The sequence below is a fragment of the Vombatus ursinus genome, unplaced genomic scaffold (genome assembly GCF_900497805.2).
Source record: "Vombatus ursinus unplaced genomic scaffold, bare-nosed wombat genome assembly UNPS02014799.1, whole genome shotgun sequence".
Taxonomy (NCBI): Eukaryota; Metazoa; Chordata; class Mammalia; order Diprotodontia; family Vombatidae; genus Vombatus; species Vombatus ursinus.
In genome coordinates this window covers 28099943-28125022 of record NW_020954577.1, presented here as the reverse complement: position 1 = coordinate 28125022, position 25080 = coordinate 28099943, and the positions used below count along the sequence as shown (strand labels likewise).

General features: G+C 43.0%; 1 protein-coding gene across 3 annotated transcripts in view; it reads right to left on the bottom strand.

The window, feature by feature from the left end:
• MRPL3 (mitochondrial ribosomal protein L3) overlaps positions 1-19734 on the bottom strand; it is a 42879-nt gene extending 23145 nt beyond the window's left edge. Inside the window, exons 1-5 of one of the 3 annotated variants that reach the window (XM_027871902.1) lie at positions 19709-19734; positions 16129-16313; positions 14797-14888; positions 13814-13912; positions 1294-1393 (exon numbers count right to left, since the gene is read on the bottom strand). In XM_027871902.1, coding sequence (XP_027727703.1) covers positions 1294-1393; positions 13814-13912; positions 14797-14888; positions 16129-16313; positions 19709-19719 — 487 coding nt within the window. In that variant the 5' untranslated portion in view covers positions 19720-19734. The other 2 variants (XM_027871901.1, XM_027871900.1) reach the window with 2 other exon arrangements.
• Positions 19735-25080: the final 5346 nt, after the last annotated feature.

Genomic DNA, 25080 nt, shown 5'->3' with positions numbered 1-25080 from the left:
TAGATCAAGTTGGAGTTCTCAATTGCATGGCATATCTTAATTTTATTCTTCCTTTTAATTTAGTATTTATCTTGACATTGGTGCTAGTAAGTTGATGATCTGACCATACAGAGCTAATTCAGAAATGACTTACATCAGTAACTAGTTATCTTCTGACTGTTAAAATATAATTAACTTCAGTTTTGTGATGTGATCTGGAACTCACTATATCTGATACCTCTAAAATCTCTGCTTGAGTAAGAGATTGTCCCCTTGATCAAAGAATTTGTTCTGTAAAACTTGGACTCAGTCAAAAGTTCTGTAAAACTTGGACTCAGTCAAAAGGCTGAACCCAAGAGCCTAGAAGGCCACTGATGGCCTTGAGGCCATGAGTTCCCCACCCTCGGCTGTTCCCCAAAGCTGTCCTCGGCTAAACCGGTCAAACTAATTGGGAAATGTTTAATAAAATGAATAAAAGTACAGTGCAACACAGATAATGTTAATGTGTGGTCTTCTAAGTCAATATGCAGCCTGCCAGGAACTTTTTCTATTTGAATTTGATACCCCTGATTAAACATCTTAAGCCTATCTCATTTCTTGCTCCTGACTCATGTTTCACCACCCATGTTTTCCACCCTGCCCTATGTCCTTTGTGCTAATATCACGGAGTATTAAAGGATATTGATTTAAAGTGGAGGGTCTTATTAAGCCTTAGTAAAATTTTTCTACTTCCTCATTCTCAGCAAGCTTTGTTGAAGTCAAACTGTCTTCCTAGCTATTTCCAATCATCTAGAGGCCCAGTCTGGTTGCCTGTTGATCCATCTTTTAGATATTAAGACACTCCCTCTTTCATCTCCACCTCACTGGACACAGAGCTACTTACTGGCCTAATTACCTTCAAACTATTCATTTAATGGAACATCCCAACATATAAATGATGAACTTTAAAAATTAAATGCTTCTTTTTAGAATGGCTTTTCCACATACGTAGCTCTCAGTGCTGCAGAAAACAGTATTCTTCCTGTTACTAAAAATGACGTTTACTATAAAATGCCCCATGTAAAAATAAAGATTTAATTTGTCTCTTGTGATTAAATCAGGTAGCTTTTTATATATACAAATAAATGTTTAGTGTCTTGTACTGTGCTCAAATTTTACCAAAAGGACTGGCATCAAACCAATTATACCTAAGGTATCTTCATCTCCCCTACAATTGACCACTAATTACCTCAATTAATCAATAAACATTTATTAAATGCCTATTATGTACCAGGTACTGTGCTAAGCACTATGATTAATTCTTTAATTAGTTACCTGGTTTAATTATAGCATTATCAGTCACAGGAAATGATGAGAATTTCTGTTTTGGTGGCACTCCAACGTCTCTGTACATTTTCATTAATGATTCAGATTTCTAGGAGGAAAAAAGTACTCATTAAGGGAAACAAAACACATAAGATGAGTATTCAATGTAAAGACATACACTAGATTAACACCACCCATGATACTAAGCCACTTTTCTACTGCCCTTCTTGGGCATATAGATGCCCAGGCAGAGAGGACCTGAGAAGTTACTTAGCGCAACTCCCAAATTTTAGAGATAAGGGAACTGAGGCTCAGGCAGCTTCAATGACTTGCTGAGGGGGGTCAAAGGAGGACTTGAAAGCAGGTGCTAAGAGCTGGCTTCACCCTGACAATGCTGCATCCCTGGCCGTCTTCTACAGTGCTGGCTATACCTTCTCTCACAGACCTTGAACCACCTGGCCTGGAAGAGAAGCTGGAAATCTTTTGCTCCCCAGCGCCATTATGGACTCTCCCATACACTCCCTAAGGCAGTGACCTCTCCTTCTCTGAGATCCAGTCATGGATGCTGTGGGGGTGCTGGGGGGGGCCCCCCCCCCCCCCCCCCCCCCCCCCCCGCTCATTCTCTCTTCTTTCTCCAGGAGTTCAGTGGACGCTCACATTCTGCACTAACATCAAGATTCCCAGCTTCCCAATTCCGTGACCCCCTTCAATCCCACAACCTTCTTTACTCCACCTTAGACACACCTAGGAACGATCACACACTGTATTGTACTGTCACTCACAAGTGTTCTCTTTAATTAACTTCCTTAATTAGAAACTGACAGTTTTCTATTTGACCCAAATTACCTTTCACTCCAGGTCTCTATCCTTCACCCTTCCTATTTTTGCCCTCATCAATAAGTCAATAAGCAAGGCACCGGGGATACAAAGAAAAGTAAAAGACAGTCCCTCAAGGAGCTCACAATCTAATGGGGAAGATAACAAGTAAATAAATACATATGTATGTGTGTGTATATATACATACACCCAAGCTATGTGCAAGATAAATAGAAAATAATTAACAGGGGAAGACACTAGAATGAGGAAGGAATGGGAAAGGCTTCCTATAGCTGGGCTTTTCACTGGGACTTAAAGGAAGCTCAGTAGTCAGAATGAAGGAGGGAGAGCACATTCCAGGTAAGGGAGACAGCCAGAGAAAATGCCTGAAGCTGAGGGATGGAGGGTCTTCTTTGTGATAAACAGCAGAGGAGACGAGTGTCATTGTATCAAAGGACACATGCATGGGTGTAAATATGAGGGCTGGAAAGGTTTGAGGGCAGGGTTACAGGGGCCTCGCTACGTTCTGAAGGGCTTTGAATATTAAAAATACTGAGCAGAGGGGGATGTAACTGGACCTACACTTTAGAAAATCACTTTGGTGGCTGAATGAAGGATGGACTGAGTGGAGAGAGACTTGAGGCAGGCAGGCCCCCCAGCAGCCATGGCAACAGCCCAGGTGGGAGGTGATGAGGGCCTGTACCAGAGTGGGAGCAGGGTCAGAGGAGAGGAGGGGGCATATTCGAGAGATGTCGTGAAGATGAAACTGACAGGCCTTGGCAACAGCCTGGATTTGAGGGTGACAGTGAGGAGTCCAGGATGACCCCTAGGTTGTGAGCCTGAGGGACCGGGAGGATGGTGGTGTTCTCTGCAGTAATGGGGAAGGTAGCAGGGAGGAGGGTCTGGGGGAAAGACAATGGGTGCTGTTTTGGGTACAGTGAGTCTAAAAAGTCTACTGGACATCCAGTTTGAGATGTCTGAAAGGAAGCTGGAAACGTGAGAATGGAGGTCAGCAGAGACTGGGGCAGGATGGGTAGATTTGGGAATCATCAGCATGGAGATGGTCATTAAATCCACATAGGCTGATGAGATCACCCAGTGAAATACCAGAGAGGGGAGAAGAGAAGAGGGCCCAGGACAGGGCGTCAGGGCCCTGCCAATTCCCCTACCCCATCAGTGCTTTCTCAGGCTATCACCAGGGCTCTGGCTTCCCTTTCTTCCTTTCCCAATCCTGGCATCCCCATTGGCTGTTTCAACTCCACACTGTCCTCTGCTCTAAAAGGCCCCTTCCTCCTGTTGCTGCTCATTTTTTTTTTTTTTTTTTTTTTACCAGACCTCCACCCAGGCCTCCTCTCCTTGCTTCCTTTGCTTCTACTCACGCCTGACACAGCTAGTCTCCAAACGGTGTTCCCCGGGTCCATTATAAATCCTGGTTCTCCAGCTTCACCCAGGCAGCCCTCTCTGGTGCACCCGTTCCCTCGGAGCTCTCGCCACACACAGCTGCAGCCCCCTCTCCTCACATTCTCTTCATCTTAAAAGCTCCCACCTCCTTTCTTCTGCAGCCTCCCACAGAAGGTGGCCCCTCTCCTTTCGTGGGCCATCCCTTCATCCCCTCTCTCCCATACTCTCCAGCAGGCTGTGACTGTAACCATCTCCGACCTCTCCCATGCACTGTCCCTTCTCTATCGGCCCTACTCTCCTCTCACAGAGACCGCCTTTGTTCAGGAGCTCAAAGCCTCTTGCCCAGATTCCTGCAGCAGGCTTCTGACTGGTCTCCTGCCTCAATCTCTCATCACTTCAGTCCATCCCACCCAAGCCTGCTAAAGAGATTTTCTCTTCAGTGCAGATGGAGCGCATCATTCCCCTGCTCAGCCACCTCCAGAGGCTCCCTACTAACCTGCCTTCAGAACCAGGTCTCAGTGACCTCTCCAGCCTCACTGGACATTACTCTTCTCACTCAGCAATCCAACCAGACCAGCCTCTCCATTCCTGTTTTTGCAGAAAGCACTCCCCCCCTCACCTCTGCCTCAAGAAACCCTTCCTTCAAGACTAGTTCAAGCACTACCTTCTATTGAAAGCCTTTCCTAATCCCTCCAAAGGATTCCAGATTTATTTCCAGATGATGCTTCACTTCCACCTGACTTTCATTTTAGCCTGTCCTGAACCAGGCCATATCAGAATGATAACAGTAACAACAACAATAATAACCAGCATTTACATACACTTTGGGGCAGCTAGATGGTGCAGGGGATAGAGTGCCAGGCCTGGAGTTAGGAAGACCTGAGTTCAAATCTGACCTCAGACATTTACTAGCTGTGTGACCTTGGGCAAGTCACTTAACCCTGTTTGCCTCAGTTTCCTCATCTGTAAAATGAGCTGGAGAAGGAAATGGCAAACCGCTCCAGTATCTCTGCCAAGAAAACCCCACATGGGGTCACAAAGAGTCAGACACAAATGAAGCGACTCAACAAGTATAACACTTTAAGGTTTGCAAAGTACTTTACAAATATTACTTCATTTTACCCTCACAATAACCTTGGGAGGTGGGTACTGTTATTATCTCCACATTACACTAGGAAACAGAGGTCAAGTGACCTTCATAGGGTCACACGGCTAGTGTCAGAGCAAGATCTGAACTCGAGTCTTCCTGACCCCAAAGCCAGCCAACGAAGCACCATTTTTTATACCACATTTTCTCTTCTCTGCCCTTGAGCTCTAGGAAAGCAGGACGCCAGCTCTTTCCCAATTCAGCACTGTATCTACCCACCCTGCTTCTCCACACAGGATGTGGAGAAACTCTGTGATACAGAAAATTAAGATACTTCTGTGAACTTAAACTAGAAATTAACTCGCTTGGGTTAATCTCCATTTTGGGGATGCAAATAAGATTACTGGCCATCCACGAGTTTGTTAGTTTCTTAAATCAAATCAAAACATATTTGAGATCCCCTCTCCCCCATCTCTAATTCCCCTTCTGTCCCTTTTCTTCTAACTCCACCTTCACCATCTACAGTGGGTGCTAACAGATTCTCCATGGATAAGATCCTCTGAATGCTCCTGGTGTGCAGATGATATTGTGTGGGTGGGGCCCAGAACACTGCAGACCCCCTAGAATAAGTCTGGTTTGTCAGTCTCTGCAGGAGACTCCACAGGAAATGCCAAGTGGACCAAAACATCTACTGCCCTGATTAGGACATGGAGGGAGTTGGCTAACAGAGCAGCTGGGCCTGAAGCCAGGAAGACCTAAGCTCAAATCCAGTCTCAGCCGTGTCACTTCACCTCAGCTTCTTTCCCCATTTGTAAAACTGGGATAATAGCACCGAGCTCCCAGGGGTGTTGTGAAGATCAAATGAGATACCAGAAGTAAAGCACTTTGCAAACATTAAAGAGCTACATCAAGGCTAGGCTGGCTATTATCATTCGAGCTTAGGGGTGTATGTGTGTGTATATATGTGTATGTATGTATATGTGTCTGCACACACACACACACACACACACACACACACACACACACACACACACCCCAAATGGACAATATGATGGGATGAGTATTAAACAGGAACAAGAAATCAGGCTGGATGACTTTTGGAAAGATCCCACACTTCTCCTAAAAATAAAGGCCTATCTTTTTAATGCCAACATTCAATGTGATGTTGTTTGGTTGCAAACCATGTAACAGTCCAGTCTTATCCAGAATGCCGGGAAAAGGCATGTGACAGGCTTGAGCAAGCTGTAACTTACAACACAAAAGGAACTCCAAAGAACGACCAGAACTTCCATTGAATAGAAAAATGGATCGGTCATGTTTCAGGAGCATAAGATGGCAAGTGGACAACCTGTGTGTCAAAAATGAAAAATGTCCCCAGCAGGCTGGGCAGACTCCTGCTGGAGAACTTATGGGAAGGCAAGGACAGAAGTCCCCGGGGATTGGCAGAGATGGGCAAGTTGTGAAATACACTTCTGAAGGAATACCCCCAACACCGAGGTCACAGACCTACTGGGGGGACACATTAGTTTACCTCCCTACTCTGTTCTCAGACTTTACAATGGAGAGTCAGCCTCTTTCACTCTACTGATTTTATTCTTAAACTGTTTCTCATTTTCCTGTGCACACTCTGCTCCAATCAACCCAGACTCTTTGCCATTACTGAACACGGCCTATGCTTTCTGTCTTTTCTGTTGGAAACATCCAATGCTCCCACTTCCCACCCCAATCTCCTAATACCACTTTTTCTGTCAATGTCCTCTCAGGCCCAGCCCCAAATCTTACCTCTTCATGAAGGTTCCCTTGGCTCTCCCCACCCAATGGGTCTTCTCCTCCTTTCTCTAAAGATGCCCTAGCATTTATCACGTTCTGGATCATTATCTGTACACACAAGGAGCTTCCTTAAAACTTTAGGAACTTCCAATTTCATAGTTATGGAAACTCCAGGCCTGTCTATAACTTAGAGTAATTGTGGATCTGTCCACCGACACACAACTAGTAAATGTCAGCGGCAGAATCTGAAGCCTAATTCCACATCCAGCACTCACATTTCATTTTCACTAACACGCTATCAAATACTTGTTGGCAAGGATGACTCTCATTCATTTTTACATCCCCTTTGCACCCAGAACAGTGCCTTGAATAGAAGACTATTAAAATCTTCTTTGAATGAATCAATTATTAAGGGTCTTCTTATTAAGAACTTATTCTCCAAGGGATGGAGGAAGACATAATTTACTAAGTCTAAAGGACTCTCTGTGGGTCATCTACCTTCTGTAAATGTCCTCATCATAGAAAACCAGCACAGCTATCTCTTCTTCTACTTTTACAAGGTCTGTTTATGCCTCACCAATGACCTCTATTATGCTTATTTTCATAACAAGACCAAATACGGACACGGAACTTTCACTAGCCAAACTACATCACTGAATTTCCTTTCTGATCAGATCAAGGGGAATCAGTCTAATAACTTTCAGGATGGAACATAAAACTCATTTTGACAATAGAATAGTCCCAGGTGACAATTAAACAATGGTGTTGTTTTATGAATATTATGGTTTTAAAGTATTCACCTTTAAATATACCCTGAGGCTATTTTTATATTTAACAATAAACATGATAATACCTAAGCTCAACCACTTCCACACAGAAAAAACTATAATGGAAGAAACAAAATAATATGATATTTATTATCTTTAATGAAATGGCAAAATACATCAAAAGTTGTATTTTAGGAACAAAACTTCTAAGATAAAAAGGATTATCAGTCAAATGAAACTAAATATATTAAGCCTGGAAGAGATAACAGCAACATTACAACTAAAGTTTTTTGTTTTTTTAAAGAACCAAATGAACAGTCTCAAAAGATAACTTAAGGGACACTGAGTTCTACAACACTTGAATCATTCCACCTATAAGGAGGCTGCTACCATGACCTGCTACGTTTCCTGCAATATTCTTTTTTCATGGTGGAAACACTTCTCTGCTCCTAAGATGAGATGATTTACGTTAATTTTGGGGTCATTTAATGTCCTAATTGTAGGTACTATGTACTTCTTAAGTTTGGATTTTTAAAGTTGCAAAAGTAAGAAAAAAAAAGTAACTGAATTTAGTTTTAACTTATTTTAAGGCATGAATGTATCACAGATTAAAAGAAAAACTCTAGCAGAAGACAAACAAGGAGTCTTCATAAATTCATTTTAAAATGTCTAAATATTTTATACTCCTAGTTTTTATTTTTCAATTACTATTTCATGCTGTAGTCCTCAGGCAAACAACAAGTGGGAAAAATCATTAGATGATTTTCTTTCAAAAAAAGACCTCTCTCTCGTCTACAGAAAGGTATATTATTTATGAAGAATTGCATAAGACTTATCTTCATATATCACTATAAAGACAGGCATTTGAAGAGACTGATCTTTGTTGCTATGCTCTCATATCATAATCCATTTCCCCCCAGTACTAACAAAACATTTTGCTTTGCCTGATGAAAAGAAATGATTTAGAGGAGCTCCTAAATAAGCTCCTTGCATCAAATCAAAGGTCAGGATCTGGTCAAACCACAGAATCAAGTCCAACTCACACCAGACACACACAAGCTTACTGAAGTTTTTGTTGTTCAGTTCTTTGTCCTGTCTGATCCCATTTGGATTTTCTTGACAAAGATACTCAAGTGTTTTGCTACCTTCTTCTCCAGCTCATTTTACAGATGAGGAAACTGAGGTAAACAGGGTTAAGTGATTGCCCAGGGTCACACAGCTAGTAAGCGTCTGAGGCCAGATGTGAATAAGGAAAATGAGTCTTTCTGACTCCAGGCCCATCATTCTATCCACTGAGCTATCTAACTGTCCTTTAGTAAATTTAGGTCATTAACAATTAATAATTACACAGGCCCCAAATCACTGCAACACAAGGAGACTACCCAGACTATTCTATTTGATTAAAATGAACATTCCTTAAAGATTGACTAGAACTTGGGAATACAATATTATCTATCATAGTAATATTTCTGTTGCAATCTATGGGGAATTCCTCTTCTATTTAGACCTTGTGCAAGACATCTTCTTTCCAGTAAAGAGTTACCTTTGAAAACCATAAAACTTCCTATTTTCTACCTCAATTGACATTAATTACCAGGAGATTGGTGAACAAAATTATATCTCTTGGGTTGCAATTATTGAGGAGTCTTGTATGTACTTAAGCAAGAGACCCCGATTGGAGGAGATTCTAAGGCTGTATTTTGCTCTGCTGAGTCAAATGTCTTTGCAATTAACAACAACAACAAAAATGGAGATCTTGTACTTTTTGGATCTTTCAATTGATGGGGTAAATAATTCTATGAAAGGTTCTAAAAATGTAAGGAAATCTACTTATGGGTCACCAATTATCGATGTTCTCTGTAATGCTTTGGGGGAGAAAAACACTGCCGCAATTATTATCCATGCTTTTTCCATCCTCTGGTATGTTATTTTCCCTGAGATACGTGTAAAGTGATTTCTGATGTTTAAGATTGTTTTTGCAAACTCTGACAAAGATCTCTTCAGTCTATACTTGGCCGTGTTGCCAACTCTGTCTTAAATGCTACTTCTACTTTGAAAAGTAAACTGAGGCCTGAGGTGGTCCAAATGTGGTGGTTACTCTGTGATGCTGAGATGGATCATTAAAAAAATGAGGTATGGTTTCCAAGGAAGCAAAACTGCAGGTGACTCAAAAGGCAATGGAGAAAAACACAGCAGACACGGCAGCTCACTCTCCAGGCGGCATAAGGGATATCGATGAGGAAACGTGTAATCAGAAAAGAAAACTGGAGGGTTGCATGGAACGAGCAAAGGAAACAGCTGAATAGTCCAAGTGACTAATACCCACAAAATAAAAAAAAGCCTCAAAGAAAGCTGCTGGCATGTTGAGGGGCTCCTCTGTGGAGGAGCTATGTAAAAACATGGCCAGGAATGACACAGGATGAGCAGGACTGCACTTGGAACCAGGGAAATGGAGGGCATGCGAGGGCTCCACGAGAGCATTCTGCTGCAACTGTGGTACTCACTGATGAACAGGTGAGGCAAGTCAAGTCTAATCATTAGCACGAATGAACAGAGTTCAGGACAGCACTTCCAAAATTGATCTGGCTGTGCAGTACTGGGGCTTGAAATATACTGAAAGAATCCATAAATGGAGAATCAGTACTTCAGTAAGTAAGGTACATCACGTGTGGAGGGAGGGGCGGAGGTGAGGAACGCTGCAGACAGAATTTGGTACTGACATTGCCACATGTAACAAACATTTTTAACATCTCAGTTTACATTTCCCCATCTAAAATATTAAATGTTACTAGCATGGAAATGTTTTCATAATACCCATATTCACAGAGCCAAAAGTAGTATGATTTTGCAGAACAATTTTGTAAATACTGGTTTAGGGAGATTCTAAACACACACTGGGCTTTTGGTTCTTTCTTCCTCTTTGAAATAAATTTAACAAAATATTCCAAAGTGAGTACATTTTTAGTTTAATTTGCAAAATTCTTCTGAAAGCAGCACGGACTACAAACCACTTGCAAAAGGATAAAGCATTGTAAAAAAGGCACGTGTTTACAAACGTGGTTGTGATATTTAAGGGGAGGGACCAACTGCGCATTAAAAAAGTAATTACAGAAAACCAACACTTGTCATCTAAAGAACTGCACCCATGACATCTGGAACCCATTTGAAAAATAAAAATATTTAACACTGAAAAAAAGATTCTCTAAAAACCTTACCACGGTTTTAAAATACTACGGGAGTCTTGAAATCCTGAATTCATTAAGTCTTCAAAATATTCTTCTTTTCATCAAAAGAGGAATAACTGCCATTTCTATACAGGAGAGTTAAAGATGGCACAGTAGGAAGCAGCAATAAAGCCCAGCTTTCCCCAAATATTCCTCCCAGATTTGGAACAAGTGCCAGACTGACCCATGATTGGGAAATCCAAGGAGAAATCACAAGAATTTATTTTTTCCAGCCCAGGTCAGCAGAAAGAAATGGACAGAGGTCTTTGGGCACTGGGGACATGGTCTATCCAGAAGGGTGCTACACAGAACCTTCCAACTTGGGAACTGGAAGAACTGGGACCTGAAGCTGTGTCCTAAGGCAAGAGGCAGTCCTTGACTCAAAAGCTCAAAAGGTATGGTCCTGAATCTGCAGGGAGCAGAAACAGAAACCAGCGGGCATCCCTAAGACCACTCGCACATCCAGTGCTGACCAAGGAGGATACTTGCACCCACGAACAACTGACCTGTTGGCTGCATCCTAGGGTTCGGTAAAGTCACTGGCCTGAGGCTGGCTACTGGGCAAGGAGAGAAGACAGCTGGCAGCAGCTGAAGCTGGTCAGAGGCTATGGCTGAGGAACCAGGGGCAGGAAACTCTAATGGGGGGAGCCCTCTGTTCTATCATCTATCACCCAGAATAATGGTAACAATGATCATAATGGGAACAACAATAATAACAAGAACTATCATTTACAGATGTTTACAATGTGCTTTATGTTATCTCATTTGGTCCTCATAACAAACCTAGGAGGCAGGTGTTATTATTATGCTCCCATTTTACAGATGAGGAAATTAAGGCTGGGAGAGACCAAGTGACTTGCCCAGGGTTACACAGCTAGTGAGTGTCAGAGGCAGGATTTGAACTAGGTTTTCCTGACTCCAGGTCCAGTGCTATCCATTCACGCTCCATAGCTGCCTCAGAAGGGCAAACAGCCCCTGCCCTCAAAGAGCGCCCAGCCCAATGAAGGAGCGAACATGTAAGTAAAGAGGTGCACCCAGCGCTAATCTGAGAGAGGAAGGCACCAGCAGCTAGGGGAGCCAGGAAAGGACTCCATTAGAAGGGGGAAGAAGAAGCCGAGTCTTGGAGGAAGTGAGAGGGAAGAGAATGCCAGGTGGGAGGGATAGGCTGGACAGTGGCACTAAGGCAGGAGATGGAGACTCTCATGTGGAGCAGCACGGAGGCCGGCGCTGCTGGATCTGAGAGTGCTGGCGAGGGAATCAATGTAAAAACACTGGAACGGGAGGGAACGAAACACAAGATTCCTGTTTGATCCTAGAGATATAGAGAAACTGGAGGGACCTGAGGGAGGTGGGTGACGAGGTCAGAACTAAGCTTCAGAAAAATCCCCTTGGCAATGCAGGAGACACATGAGGCCAGAGGCCGGGTAAGCTTCGGTCAGAAGGCTGTTGTACTGGTCTGGGTGAGAGGCGAGAGGCTTTGTACCACTGGAACACAGGAGAGTTGTCGTATGGGCAGAGAGATTTGACAACAGGATGGATGTGTGGGCTAAGGGCAGGTGAGGGGCCAAGAATGACACCGAGTTTGTGGGTCTGGGCGACCTCAAGGACCACGGTGTCCTTGATAGGAACAGGTAAGTTTGAAGGTAGGGAAAGCTTTTTGGGAAAAGATACTGAGTTCCATTTTTGACATGCTGAGTTTAAGATGCCTATGGAACAGCCAACTCAAGCTTTCTAAAAGGCAACTGGCGGCAGGGGAGAGTATGCAGCTCACAATCTGGGAATCCTGTGCAAGACAGCTGAAGCCTCGGGGGCTAATGAGATTACCAAGAGACAGCACCGAGCCAAAAAGACAAGAGGGCCCAGGACAGTCCTGAGGGATACATATCCATGGTTAGTGGGTGTAACTCAGACTAACTGACCAAGAAGGAACCACCAGAAGAAAGCAGTGTCACAAAAACCTGGAAAGAAGAAAGTAGCAAGGAAGAGGGAGACTGACGGGTCCTATGTCACAGAGAGGTCAAGAAGGATGAGGACTGTGAAAAGGCGACAAGATGTGGAAATGAAGAGATGACAGATAGCTTTAGAGGGGGGAGTTTCAGTTGAATTATGAGGTCAGAAGCCAGAGTACAGAGAATCTGGAGGAAAGTGACAGGAAAGAAAGCAGAGGCGCCACAGGCATACAGCTTTCTCAAAGGAGGTGAAGAGAGGCAGGGACATCAAGATCTAGTGAAGGTTGCTGCAGGATAAGGAAGACATGCATGTGTGCGTGTGCGTGTGCGTGTGTGTGTGTGTGTGTGTGTTTAATGTCGCTACAAATAACACCTTCAGTTCAATCTGACAAACACTGATGAACCTGTCTCCCCTATCCCCCCAATCCTCTCTGCTTCTGAACACGTGACTTCTCTCTAGGGCCCTGCTGCCCTCCCAGGCACCCAGGTGTGCCACCCAGGCACAGCCTCTACTCTTTACCCTCCTCACACTCCACAGCCAATCAGCCACCAAATCCCTCTGCTGCTGCATCTACAATCTCTCTGGTACCTTGTCCCTTCCCTCAAGGTCTTCAAGGCCTCATCACTCACCACCTGTACTACTACAACAGCCTCCTAACTAGCCCCTCTGCCCCAAGCCTCTCCCTCCCCAATCCAGCCTCCCTGTGCCTGCCAAGGTGATTTTCCTCTTGTGAGTCCTGTTTGTTCAAAATCCTTTGTTCAAGACTCTACTTGAGTACCACCTTTCACAAGAAGCCTTTCCTGATGGCCCCAGCTTCTGGGGTTATACCCAAAACTTAACTCATGTTTATTCTGTACATAATTCATCTATCTCTCTATCAACAGGCACTGTTTCATTTCTGTCTTTGTACTCCCAGCATTTAGCACAATTGTGTGCACGGCACACATAGAACCGGTCAAATGAAAAGGAACCGTTTCCCCACTCAGCCACTGCTTTTCTGGACTTTATTAAAGAAAATGTCAGTTGCTATTAAAGTTGGTGGTACGCATTATATTCTAAGCTTATTTTCTGCTTACAGATAATTTACAATTAAAGAAATACATATCTCAGCAACATGAAATTACTACATCTTTCTTTCCAAGAGCTAAGGAAAAACATGAATAAGGAGGAGTTGGTTATTTTCAGGAATTAAGAGATGTGATATCATTTTAAAATAGAAATTTAAAAAGCTCAGAATTATGTCACATTAGCAGTCTATCTGAAGACTTTTATTTTAAAAAAAATTTGATTCATAATTAGATCTTTTTTTTTTTTTTTTGCACCCCAAGCTCTGATAACTGCCAGCAGTATTTATTCCTTCAGGAAAATACTACGATTCTCCACAGAGACTAAGACAGAAATTTAAGTAATTTGCTCACAGACCAAAAAATAATTTGTAGTTCTACAGCTTCAAGACACAAAACAATTCATAAGTAGCTCATGCAAATTACTTACTCTTATAAATAGTAACTTACAGAGAAATGTGATACATTTTTTCCTCCGACTATTAGGATTCCTCGATTCCTCTGACATTCTTCCTTTGGAGAGTATTTTAGGACATGACAGTCTTGGACCTTAAAAATAAACCCATGTAAGGGAAAGGTTAAAATGCAGAACTCCATTTAAATGACATTATTTATATAACACTTAAACTATGGCTACATAAGTTTACTAAATTAAGTAAGAACCTAACTGCTTTCACTATGTCTCTAACAGGGAGCTAGAGTTTTCATTTGGTTTAGATAACCACAGAACTGGGGAGCTGGAAGAAGTCATGAGGCATCTGGCTCAAGGCTGACCCACATGATAAAGCAAATAGAAGAAAAGCACAATTTCAGTTTGAATAATTAGTAGACGGACGAAAGTTCTCATTTGCATCAGGACAATTCAGAATGTACAGAACAAGGTCAATCACGTCGGCGGGTTTATTTGATGTGATCTGGCACCCTGACTCAATCTAGACCAAGTTAAGTTCTTTTTATTCCAGATCAAAGCAAATCGTATAGATCAGTGAGCGTGATGCTGATCCCTGGCAACATTTTAGGAATCGTTATTAGGATCCGCCAAAGTAACTCATCAGAGCGCTTAGCTCCTTAACACACTAATGCCACAGTTATCTGGTCCAGGGTGTGAGAAGGCTAGCCTAGAGGTTGAACCTGGGTTCAAGTCCTTATCCTAAGTAACTCTCCAAGGCTCTAAGTTGCATAGCAGTTACCAATTTGCATTGGTTTGGGGTGTATCCTCATCAGGGGCTCCCTCTACTGATGAAATCCTAGGCCCAGACATCTCTGTGTCCCCCCTGTCCCCACCCTTTGCCCACCAAAATGTCCTGGTCTCACACAGGACATTGGCACGCAATCATATTTATGACCATCTACAATATACATAGTCTATCGATAATCGTTACATATAATTAATGTGACACTTGTTGGGATTGATTCTATTTTCCATTTATTACCTGAAGTAATGTGACTGCATGTTTTTTACCATCCTTGGTCCATAATGGCATCATGCCCAATTTTGCTACAATAAGACCAACTCTTGAGGAACCTAGAAATTGAAAAAGAAAAAAAAAGATTTCACCACTTTGCAACACAACCCTAAAATAATTTTTCTCTCCAAATAATATGGCTTCAACACAAATAATATATACCATTCATGTAGTATTTACTGTGTGCTAGGCACTGTGCTAAATGCTTTACAAGTATTATTTCATTTGATCCTCATAGCAACCCAAGGGACAGGTGCTATTATTATCCCCATTTTATAAAGGAGGAAACAGAGGCAAACAGGTTAAATGACTTGCCCAGGGTCATACAGTTGGTAAGTGTCTGAGACTAGATTTGAACTCAGGTCTTCCTGACTCCAAGCCCAGTGCTCTGTGTATTATACCACCAGCTGTATATCAAATATTTATTATTCAAACATATAAATATTCAACACATGGATGAAATACAGCTATTGGTAACAGACATGCAGGAACTATACTCAATAGTATAGGAATTTACACAAACCAACCAGGGACTGACTGCTCAAACACAATAGTTCTTGAAGCATTAAGCTCACTTTTATTCTTTTGCAATGTTCATCTACTCTCAATGTGTTAAATGGATATTCCTGGACTCAAGGCCCAAAAAGGAGCACACCATGGGCACTTGGGAGAGTCCAGGATGGTGGAAACTGTTACAGCAGATTGGTCAAATCAGCTGCCACAAGTTAGATTTTGCTTATGAACTTTAAGAAGCTACACTCAGCCCCTCTGTTCACTGTACCAGACAAACGCCACAGCAGAAAGCACACAAAGGCCTAGATCATCGAAGCACCTGGAAGAACTCACAGCGAGCACTCTACTGGACTACAGAAGCAGAATCTATGGTAGCCCCTGTATACTGAAACATCCCACGGACACTGATGCTCTAGGAAACACATGAATAACTTGGACCTCTTCCTCCTACTCATCTTTAATTCCTTTAAGTAATCTTTCTTTTTAATTGAGTCTGATTTTGAGTATCTAAGCAAAATGATCCTCTCTCCTTACACAGTTTAATTGTAGAATACAAGATGTCACTCAAAAAATCATTTACTAGTAGGGAACCTTTTCAGTGAAAGGCTAGACGTTTAAGATGGTTTAACACAAACCCCAAATACAATTAGATGATCATTTATTCATCCCCAAATAGACTTTATTATGTCAGAAGATTGGAAAGATACGTATATAAATGTGTGTATCTGACATAAAAAATGTGACCAGAGCCTAAAAGTAAAATCCTCAAACAAATAAGATGCTTACCTGGTTCCCAAGGATGTATGGGCCACGGTTCATCTTTCAGAGGACACAGTTTACTTGCTGTTTGGGCCTTATACTCTTCAGCAGTTAACTGTTTAAGAAATTCATAATTTTCTTCAGACAGATGTTCATGCCACCAGGTAGAACTGGCCCCATGGGTGCTTCTCACAATAAGGCTGAAGTGTGACCTGTCAAGGTAAGAGAAAACAAGTCAAATCATTCCTTCCAATCTGGCATAGAGGAGCACTGTGGAAAAAAAAGGTTAATGATCAAAGAAGGAACTAAAGCTATAAGAACTGAAAAGTCACCTTTAAATCTGAAACCCTACCAGCATTCCTTAAGGGCACATCTGGTCTACTAAAGAGCTCACTGGATGTCTTGTCTCTGGCAATTCTGATTTCTAACAGCTCCAGCACATCCTATCAATTTGATTCACTGATTTAACAATGATAAAGCATTTGCCAGCAACTGGGGCTATGGATACAGAAGTGGGGGAGTTTCCACTCTACTAGGCTGCAAGGGTTCTTAAACCTTCTCTGTGTCACGGACCTCTCTGGCAGTCTGGGGAAATACATGGCCTCCTCAGAATTATGTTCTTCAATGCACAAAACACACAGGATTACAAAAGAAATCAATTATATTGAAATACAATTAGCAAAATATTAAACAAATTCATGGATACTAGTTAAGAACCCCAGTACTAGAGGGGATACGTATTCACAGACAATACAGGATAAACACAAAATGCATATTTTCATCCTTTGGAAAGGAGTTTCTTCCAACAAGCTAACTCTGATTCTTTGAAGAAGGTAGTAGTTCAGATGAGCCCTGAAGAAGGCTGGGGCTTGTGAGAAAAGGTCAAGAGAGCATTCCAGGTATGGTGAATAGCTTGGGCCAAGGGTAGGGAAACTGTAGCCAAGGCCACATGTGGCCCTCTAGGTCCTCAAGTGCAGCCCTTTGACTGAATCCAAACTTTACAGAACAAATGCCCTTAATGAATTTGTTCTGTAAAACTTGGTCTCAGTCAAAAGGCCACATGTGGCCTTAATACTACTGGTTCCCATCCCTGGTTTGGGCAAAGGCATAGAGGTGGGAGGAAGCAGAAACAGGCCAGTTTGGTGTAGTGCAGAGTGTGAGGGGAAGGAAGGTATAATCAGCCTGCAAAGAGGCTGGACTGTGCAGCATTTAAATGCTGAAAAGAGGAGCTAACATTTTATCCTAGAAGCAAACAACGAGGAGTCTCTAGAGCTTCTGGAATATCAGTGATGGTGCTTTAGGAACTAGAGGTCATAAGGAGATGTGAGGAGGGAGAGCATTTTGGGGAAGGGGAAAACCTGTGCAAATCCACAGAGGTGGGAGATAGAACAGCATATAAAGGAATTAGCAAGTAGGCCAGTTTGGATGGAATAACAAGTATATGAAAGGGGTCATGCAAAATAGGTGCACAAAGATTACATAGGATCTAGATGATAAAGGGTCAAATGGAGAAGTCTGTGTTTGATCTTAAAGGCAATAGAGACACTGAGGCTTCCTCAAAGGGGAGTGCTTGGTTCAGACTCATGCTCTAAGAATATCAGTTTAGCTACTGTGTGAAAGACTAATTGGAAATGGAAGTCTGGAGGTAGGGAGACCAGGTAGGAGTCCAATATTGCAGTGGTCTAGGCCAGAGTCATATTGAACTGAACTGGGATGATAATCCTGTGAGTAGAATGAAAGTGAAATGAAGGCTTGAACATCCACCGAGCTAAAATTCTGAGAGGCTCACTGTAAGACTGGCCACTAGATAATTTTGATCCTCGTTTTTATAAGTGTCCGTGGTATCAAAGCTCAAACAGAAAACAGGGAGCCACTAAACCTTTCACAAAGATCCGGCAGGCTGCAATTATCTTAGACAACATTATCTCTTTTTATGTTCTATTATGTTGTATTTTTATTTATTTTGTTAAATATTTTCCTATTCCATTTTAACCTGGTTTGTCCTCACTCAGGAGCATCGCCTGCTGTTAGACAACTCTGTCCTAAAGTAAGGAGATGAGGGGGTTAAGTTTTGGATGAAGTAACAAGACATATCGGGAGGAAATCCCCCTCGTTCTCACTTGGACCAAAACCATCCCTAAATGAACAATGTGTTCCTTATGGAGAGAGGATCTCCAGGGGCTACTACCCCAAAGCACTTTGGTAATGAGTGCATAGACTGTGCAAAAGGGATGGGCCACGTTCAAATGCCCTCGTCCACACTGGCACTCAACCAAAGGCAGGCTTCGGAAGGAGGGCTGCCCCAAGGCCGGGGTCCAGGGCGAAGCCACCGCCTCGGCCTCTGCTCTAACCTCCCCCCCTCCCCCCGGGGGAGGCCACCTTCCTCAGCTGATGCCACCCTTCCCCCACCTTACTTTTCCGCGTCTGAATGCAGTGTCCCAAAAGCCTCGGTGCAGCTTTAAGGGGGCACTGGGTGCTCCATGCTGTCTCTCCCTCTCCTTCCCGCCACGTAAACTCCCTAAGAGAGTATTTGATTCTCTATCTCAGTATCCTCAAGAGCTTAGCACAGCCTCGGCATACCGTGGGCGCTTAATAAATGCCGGCAGACCGATTGCCACTTAGTAACGGTCAGATAGTCGAGCCCTTATTAAGCCCCTACGAGGGCACCACCTGCCGCGCTCCAGTGTGACCTTGAACACGACCCTCCCCCTCCCCCGTTGACCCTCTCCTGTCCCCGATGAGGGGGGGAGCCCTGGCTGCTCGAGCCCCGGGCGCCCCCGCGCCGCCCCCCCCCGGCCCCGAGGCCCACGTACCCGCAGCCCCCGCCGCCGCCCCGGGCCCACAGCCCCTCGGCTGCGCGGGCCAACAGCCTCCAGCCCCCCATGGCGCGGGTAGCCGCCTCTCCTCCCTCTTCCTCTCCCCGGGCAAATCGGCGCTGGAACCGGCGCTCCCGGCGACCCCTTTTCCGGTCCTCCGGACAAAGCCGTCCGGCCGGAAACAGCGCCCGGAAGCCGCGGTTCCCTGCTCACGTGGTGCAAGGACTCCCTCCCCCGGGCGGCCCCACTGATGGGGGGGGGAAGGGGAGCGTCTTCCTGGGCTGCCCGCACCTTCCTGGAAGCGGAGCAGGGAGGGACTTCGGAGCACCTCCAGTCTAACTAACTACCCTTTGTTACAGACCAGGAAAGTGAGGCAGAAGGGGGCTGCCAAGTGACTTTCAAATCCCTGGGATTTGAACCCGCATCCCCTCACTCTGGATATACTCTTAAAGAGCCCAGCTCTGAAGGTCCCTTAGGCCCTTCTAGTCCAGCCCCCTCGTTTGACAGACCTGCCCGAGACCCCCTCTGGCCTGGTGACCCTGGGCAAGTCACTTCATTTGTCCAGCCTCATTTCCCCATCTGTAGAAAGGCAGAGTAGCAATGGTACCCGCCTCACCAGGCTCTGCCAGGCCCCATGCCACCACGGGTGGGCTTTAAACAGCTGATGTTCCCTGGCACAGGAGGAGGACACCTGGGCTCTGTCCTGGGAGACTGCAGGCCGAAGTTAAAGCAAACAGGGGCGGGTGCTAGACTGGAGACCAGAACATGAGAGCCTAGATCGTTATACTGACCTTGGTGCCATGGTCCGTGCCAGGCCCTGTGGGACCTACAGCCTTCTCCTACCCTCCCCCAAGGTCTGGACGTTGCTGATTCCTCTGGGTGAGTCATGGGGAGCAAAGTGTATTGACCACGTGTGTGGTGTGGTGGGATGGGCCACGGAAAACATGTCCAATCCCCTTCCCCCCTTAAAAAATATCTTGTTCGAACATCCCACCCTCAGGGAACTGATCAGGTCTAGTGACTTTTATCATCAGTGAAAAATAACAGTGAAAATCAGTGAAAGTAACAGATGATGAGTTGCTGTATCTGGACATCTATCACCCTGAGAAGCCTTGATGTGACTTGGATGGTGTTGGTCCTGGGGTCAGCAAGACCTGAGTTCAAATTTGGAAGTAAGGAATGTGGGGATGGGGGAGGAGGGGAGGAATAGGAAGAAATAATAGATTCCTAAGGGCCACCCCCCTGCCCTCGGGTCATGCAGCCCTGGCATCTGCCATCTGTGGTATTTAGACCCCACTAGAAATTGCTTCACTGTCATGGCAACTTGCCTGGATGGTTTGCTGAACTGAAACAGAAGAAAAGAAATTGATGAGCCACTCCCCCTCCCCACCCTCCAGTAACTGGAAAATGAGAGGCGACCCAGGAGAAAATACTTAAAATAGCTCATTGAGCTCAACACAGCGAGATGTCCTTGTGGTTTTATTACATGTGAAGCCTCACAGGGCATAGCATTTATTCCCACTTTAAAAAGGGGAATAATAATAATGGGAGGGAGGGAAACTCCAGCTAATGTCCAGATGCTGTCCTCTCACGTTCCATCTAAGCCAATGAGTTCAACACCTGAGATGCTGTAAAGCCAACTCCTGCCTCTATTATATAAACAGTTTCAGATAGATTAGGCAATCTCTGCCTGAAATCACTGTGTTTCATCCAATTTATTTTATGTGTTCTATTGACATTCTAGCTGCAGTCTTTCAGTGTTTCTAATAGTTCAACTTGGCAAGAGTTTAACTGTTTATTGGGACCTGATAAGTGGGAATGCTGGCCTCTGGGAAGGCTCTGATGGGGGAGAGTCAACAGGGACTGAACCTGAACCTGTGGTTTCAATCGTTGAGGAGACCCCAAATTGAGAAAAAACTACTTCTTATGCACAATCAATGCAGTCTGAAAGAGTTGCCTGGTGCCTCAGAGGTTAAGTTACTTACCCAGAGTCACACAGCTGGTACCTATCAGAGTAAAGACTTGGCCTGGGGTCTTTTTGCCTATAAAGGTAGCTAGCTCTCTACCCACTATACTACACTGTGACTCCTGAGTTCCATGATTTATTCCCTAAATTGGAAATACCTTTTTGCTACTCTTCCATATGTCCAAATCCTAACAATCCTTCAAGGCTCATCTCAAGGCCCAACTCTTCCATGAAAACATCTCCATTAGCTCTGACCAACACTTGTTTCTCCTCCAGCTGGCTTTGAACACAGACTGGTAAGTTTTTGCCCTTGAATATAAATCATTTTGGCCTTTGTTACATTCTGTCTCATGTAGTTCTGTTGCGTGTGTGAAAATCTTTCTTTGTCAACTTGGTTGTGAGCTCCTGGATTTGGGCCAGTCATTTAAACCTCTCTGGGCCTTAAGTTCCCCATTTATAAATAAAATTGGATTAAATGATCTCTAAGGTCCTTTCCAGCTCTAAATATGTTACTCTATGGTCTTTATCTATGATGTCTTCCCTATAGAACCTTGCATATGGAAAATTAGCTGATTTATTCAGGGTAGCCCAGATAATTAGGAGTAAAATTAGGCCTAGAATTCAAGTCTCCTGACTCCTATTTGGTTCCTGGTGCACTCATCAATCAATGAATCAATCAGTTAACCTACTCAGTGCCAGTCACTAGGGAGATGAAGACAAAAGCAAACATTCCCTGGCTTCATGGAAGGGAGAAATGTGTAATAAGACTGAAAGGTATGTTGGGTCAGGTTGTGAAGAGTTTCTGTATGGAAAAAAAAGAAGAATTTATAATTCATCATGAAAATATAATAGGAAAGATGTGGAGGTGATTGAATAGTGGAGCAGTATGGTGACGTTTGCCCTTTTAAAAAAATACTTATTTTTTGGTTACATTTTAAGTTCCAAACTATTTCTCTCCTTCCCTCCCCACGCTGCACTAGAGAAGCCTGCCATTTGACATAGATACATAAATATATGTAAAACCATACTATACATACTTCTATTTATCAGTCCTTTGTCTGGAAGTGGACAGCATCTTCCTTCTTAGGTCCTTTGTGGTTGATTTGAGTATTCATAATACTCAGAATAACTTGGTTGTTCACAATTATTCTTCAAACAATATTGCTGTTACTGTATACGATGTTTTCTTGGTTATGAGATTTTTCTCTTTAGGAAAATCACTGGACTGACCTTGGGCCAGTCGTTTAAACCTGTCTGGGCCTTAAGTTCCCCTTTTATAAATAAGGAGATTGGATTAAGTGATCTCTAAGGTCCTTTCCAGCCTGAAATATGTTACTCTGTGGTCTTTAAAGGGAAGGAATTTGGATTGGTAGGAGGAGAAATTTTGGGCAGGGAGAACAAATAAGTAACCATTGCAGTATTCCAGGTAATGAGAGCCTGAAGGAGGGTGGTGGTGTGTGAATATATAGAAGGGGATGAGTGAGAGCAGTGTTATGGGGGTAAAAATGACAAGATTTGTCAGCTGAATGGATATATGGTTAATGAGAGAGGAGAATGGAGGTGGTGCCAAGGCTATGACCTGTATGACTAGAAGAATGGTGGTAACCTTGAAAGAAATAAGTAAATTTAAGAATAGAGAGGGTTCTGTGGGAAAGATAGTGAGTTCTGTTTTAAATGTGTTGTTTGAGATGTCTATGGGGCATCCAGTTCAAATGTCCAGCACCTAATTGGTGATGTGAGACTGGCTCAGAAGAGAGCCTTGGGCTGGATTTATATATTTGGAAGACATTTCACAGAGAAGATGACTGAACTCACAGTAACTGATGGGATCACTGAGTGAATGAATGCAGAGAGAAAAGAGGTGGAGAAAATCCAGGATGAATGGCCATTCATGGTTAGGGGTGTGGCTTGGATTGAGATCCAGCGGAGACTGAAAAGGATTGTTCAGGCAGGTAGGAGGTGGGAGGATGTCACAGAAGCCCAGAGAAGAGAGAATCCCCTGGGGCAGAGGGTGGTCAAATACTGTAGACAGGTTGGGAAGGATGAGGCGGAGGCCACTCCTCCAGTATTCCTAGCTAAGCAGAAGGAATAGAGAAAACACCACAACCATGACTGAGGCTATAGGACCAAGATATGGGTTACCAGATATCTGGGAAAAGGAGATAGCATCTCTTTGTCCCTTTCCAGTCTTTCCTTGTGCCCTCCTTATCAATATGAAGACAAAACTATAATGAAGAGCTGGCATTTAGCAGCTAGGTAGCACAGTCAATGGAGCTCTGAGGGTGGAGTCAGGAAGACATGAGTTCAAATCCAGCCTCAGACATTTACCAGCTCTGTGACCCTGGGCAACTCACTTGACCTCTCTTTGCTTCAGTTTCCTCTACTATAAAATAAGTAATCACAGTATCTACTTTGCAGGGTTGTTGTGAGGTTCAAATGAGATAATAATTTTAAAGTGTTTAACATAGTAACTGGCACACAGTGCAATATAAATGCTTATTCCCTTTCCTTTCCCTTTAAGGTTTATAAAAGATACATATGTATTTATTATATATCTTTATTATATTATATATAATATATGCATTGTATAATAACACATTTCCATTTGATCCTTATTCTTTATATATTTTATTACTGATCATATAATAATGTTATACAATCAGTAATAAAGATATATAATCAGTAATAAAGATAAGGATATATAATTTTTTTATTACTGATCATATAATAATATATAAGAAATTATATAATCAGTAATAAAGAGATATATGATTAGTTATAAAGATATATATGTAAAGTGATAAAGAATAAGGGTCAAATGGGAATATATATTATGTATAATTATCATTACAACATTGTGAGGTAGGTCCTATATTTATTATTATGCCCATAATTTTAAAAATCTGGTATTTCTCCCATGTAGGGAATCCATCAGTGCTCATCTATAATTGATAGTCTTAGAGAATTTCCTGGGGAAAATGAGAGGTGAAATGACTTGCTTATGATCACAGAACTAGTATATATCAGAGGTGAGACCTGACTGCAGTCTTCCGGGCTCCAGGCTTCGCTCTCTATCCATCAATCAATTAAATGTTTATTAAGAATCTGTTATGTTTCAGGCACTGGGCTTGTCATTCTTTATCCTCTATGCTGAGCCATCTCTGATCTCCTTATTATAGATAAATAAACTCCAAGATAGAAGTTCAATCATAACTTAACTGAACCTCTTTGAGCCTCTATCTTTTATTTCTCCATAGTTACTCAGCTAATAAGTATAGGATGGAATTCAAACCCAGATCTCCCCTGTCTCCAAGTTTGCAGGCTGTCTTCCTCACCATACTGTGCCTCTCCAAGTGAAGCAAATTTCTTCTTAAGAATTGTAGTAAGTATTGGAGTTTTATTGTCATTTTCTAACTTTCGCATTGATATTTTTGGAATAAAAACCCTCTCATGATGGTCAGATCTGCACCACCCCTCACTGTAGGTACATAGGAGTTTCCCTACTTTATGGGTGCCATGATCTCTGTTTAAGAGCATTGCCATCAGAGCAGGGCATGATTCTGTTAGGGCTTCTTGACATGTGCAATTCTCATCCCTGTCTTTTTACAAATCATCAATAACAGATCCATTCAATTCACTGGCATTTTTCCTTTGAGGCTTTTAATATTTCATGGGTAATAGTGCAATGCTCAAGCTGTCTTTTTTATTATCATCTTTTTACTTTTATGAAAAAACTTGTCCCATCATTTGTATCCTTGACAGTCTCCCCTATGCACCAGGGGACATTTTAGCCAAGCGTTTCAGCCTACTTAAACTGATCGTGTTTCTTTCCATTGCCTATTGAATTACAATGTTGATTCTCCTGACATTGTGGGGTTCCACCATTTACAGCTATGTAGTATCACTACATTTCATATTATTTCATTAAATCCTTCAATACTTTAGTGAATCTAGGAACTCACTTCCTCCATTGATGCCGATCACCTACTATCCATACTTTCTCATTTTGTGTGATTTTCATCAATGTTCTTCCTGAGATGCTCCATAGAATATCTTCCTGAAAGAATTTGTCTAGGTCTTCTTCCACAAGGTCGATATTACTATTATGAAGATGAGTTTTTGTAGTAATTAGCATCTTGAGCTCATTGATAGCACTGCACAACTTTTCTCAAAACAATCTAGTCCCAACTCTTTTTC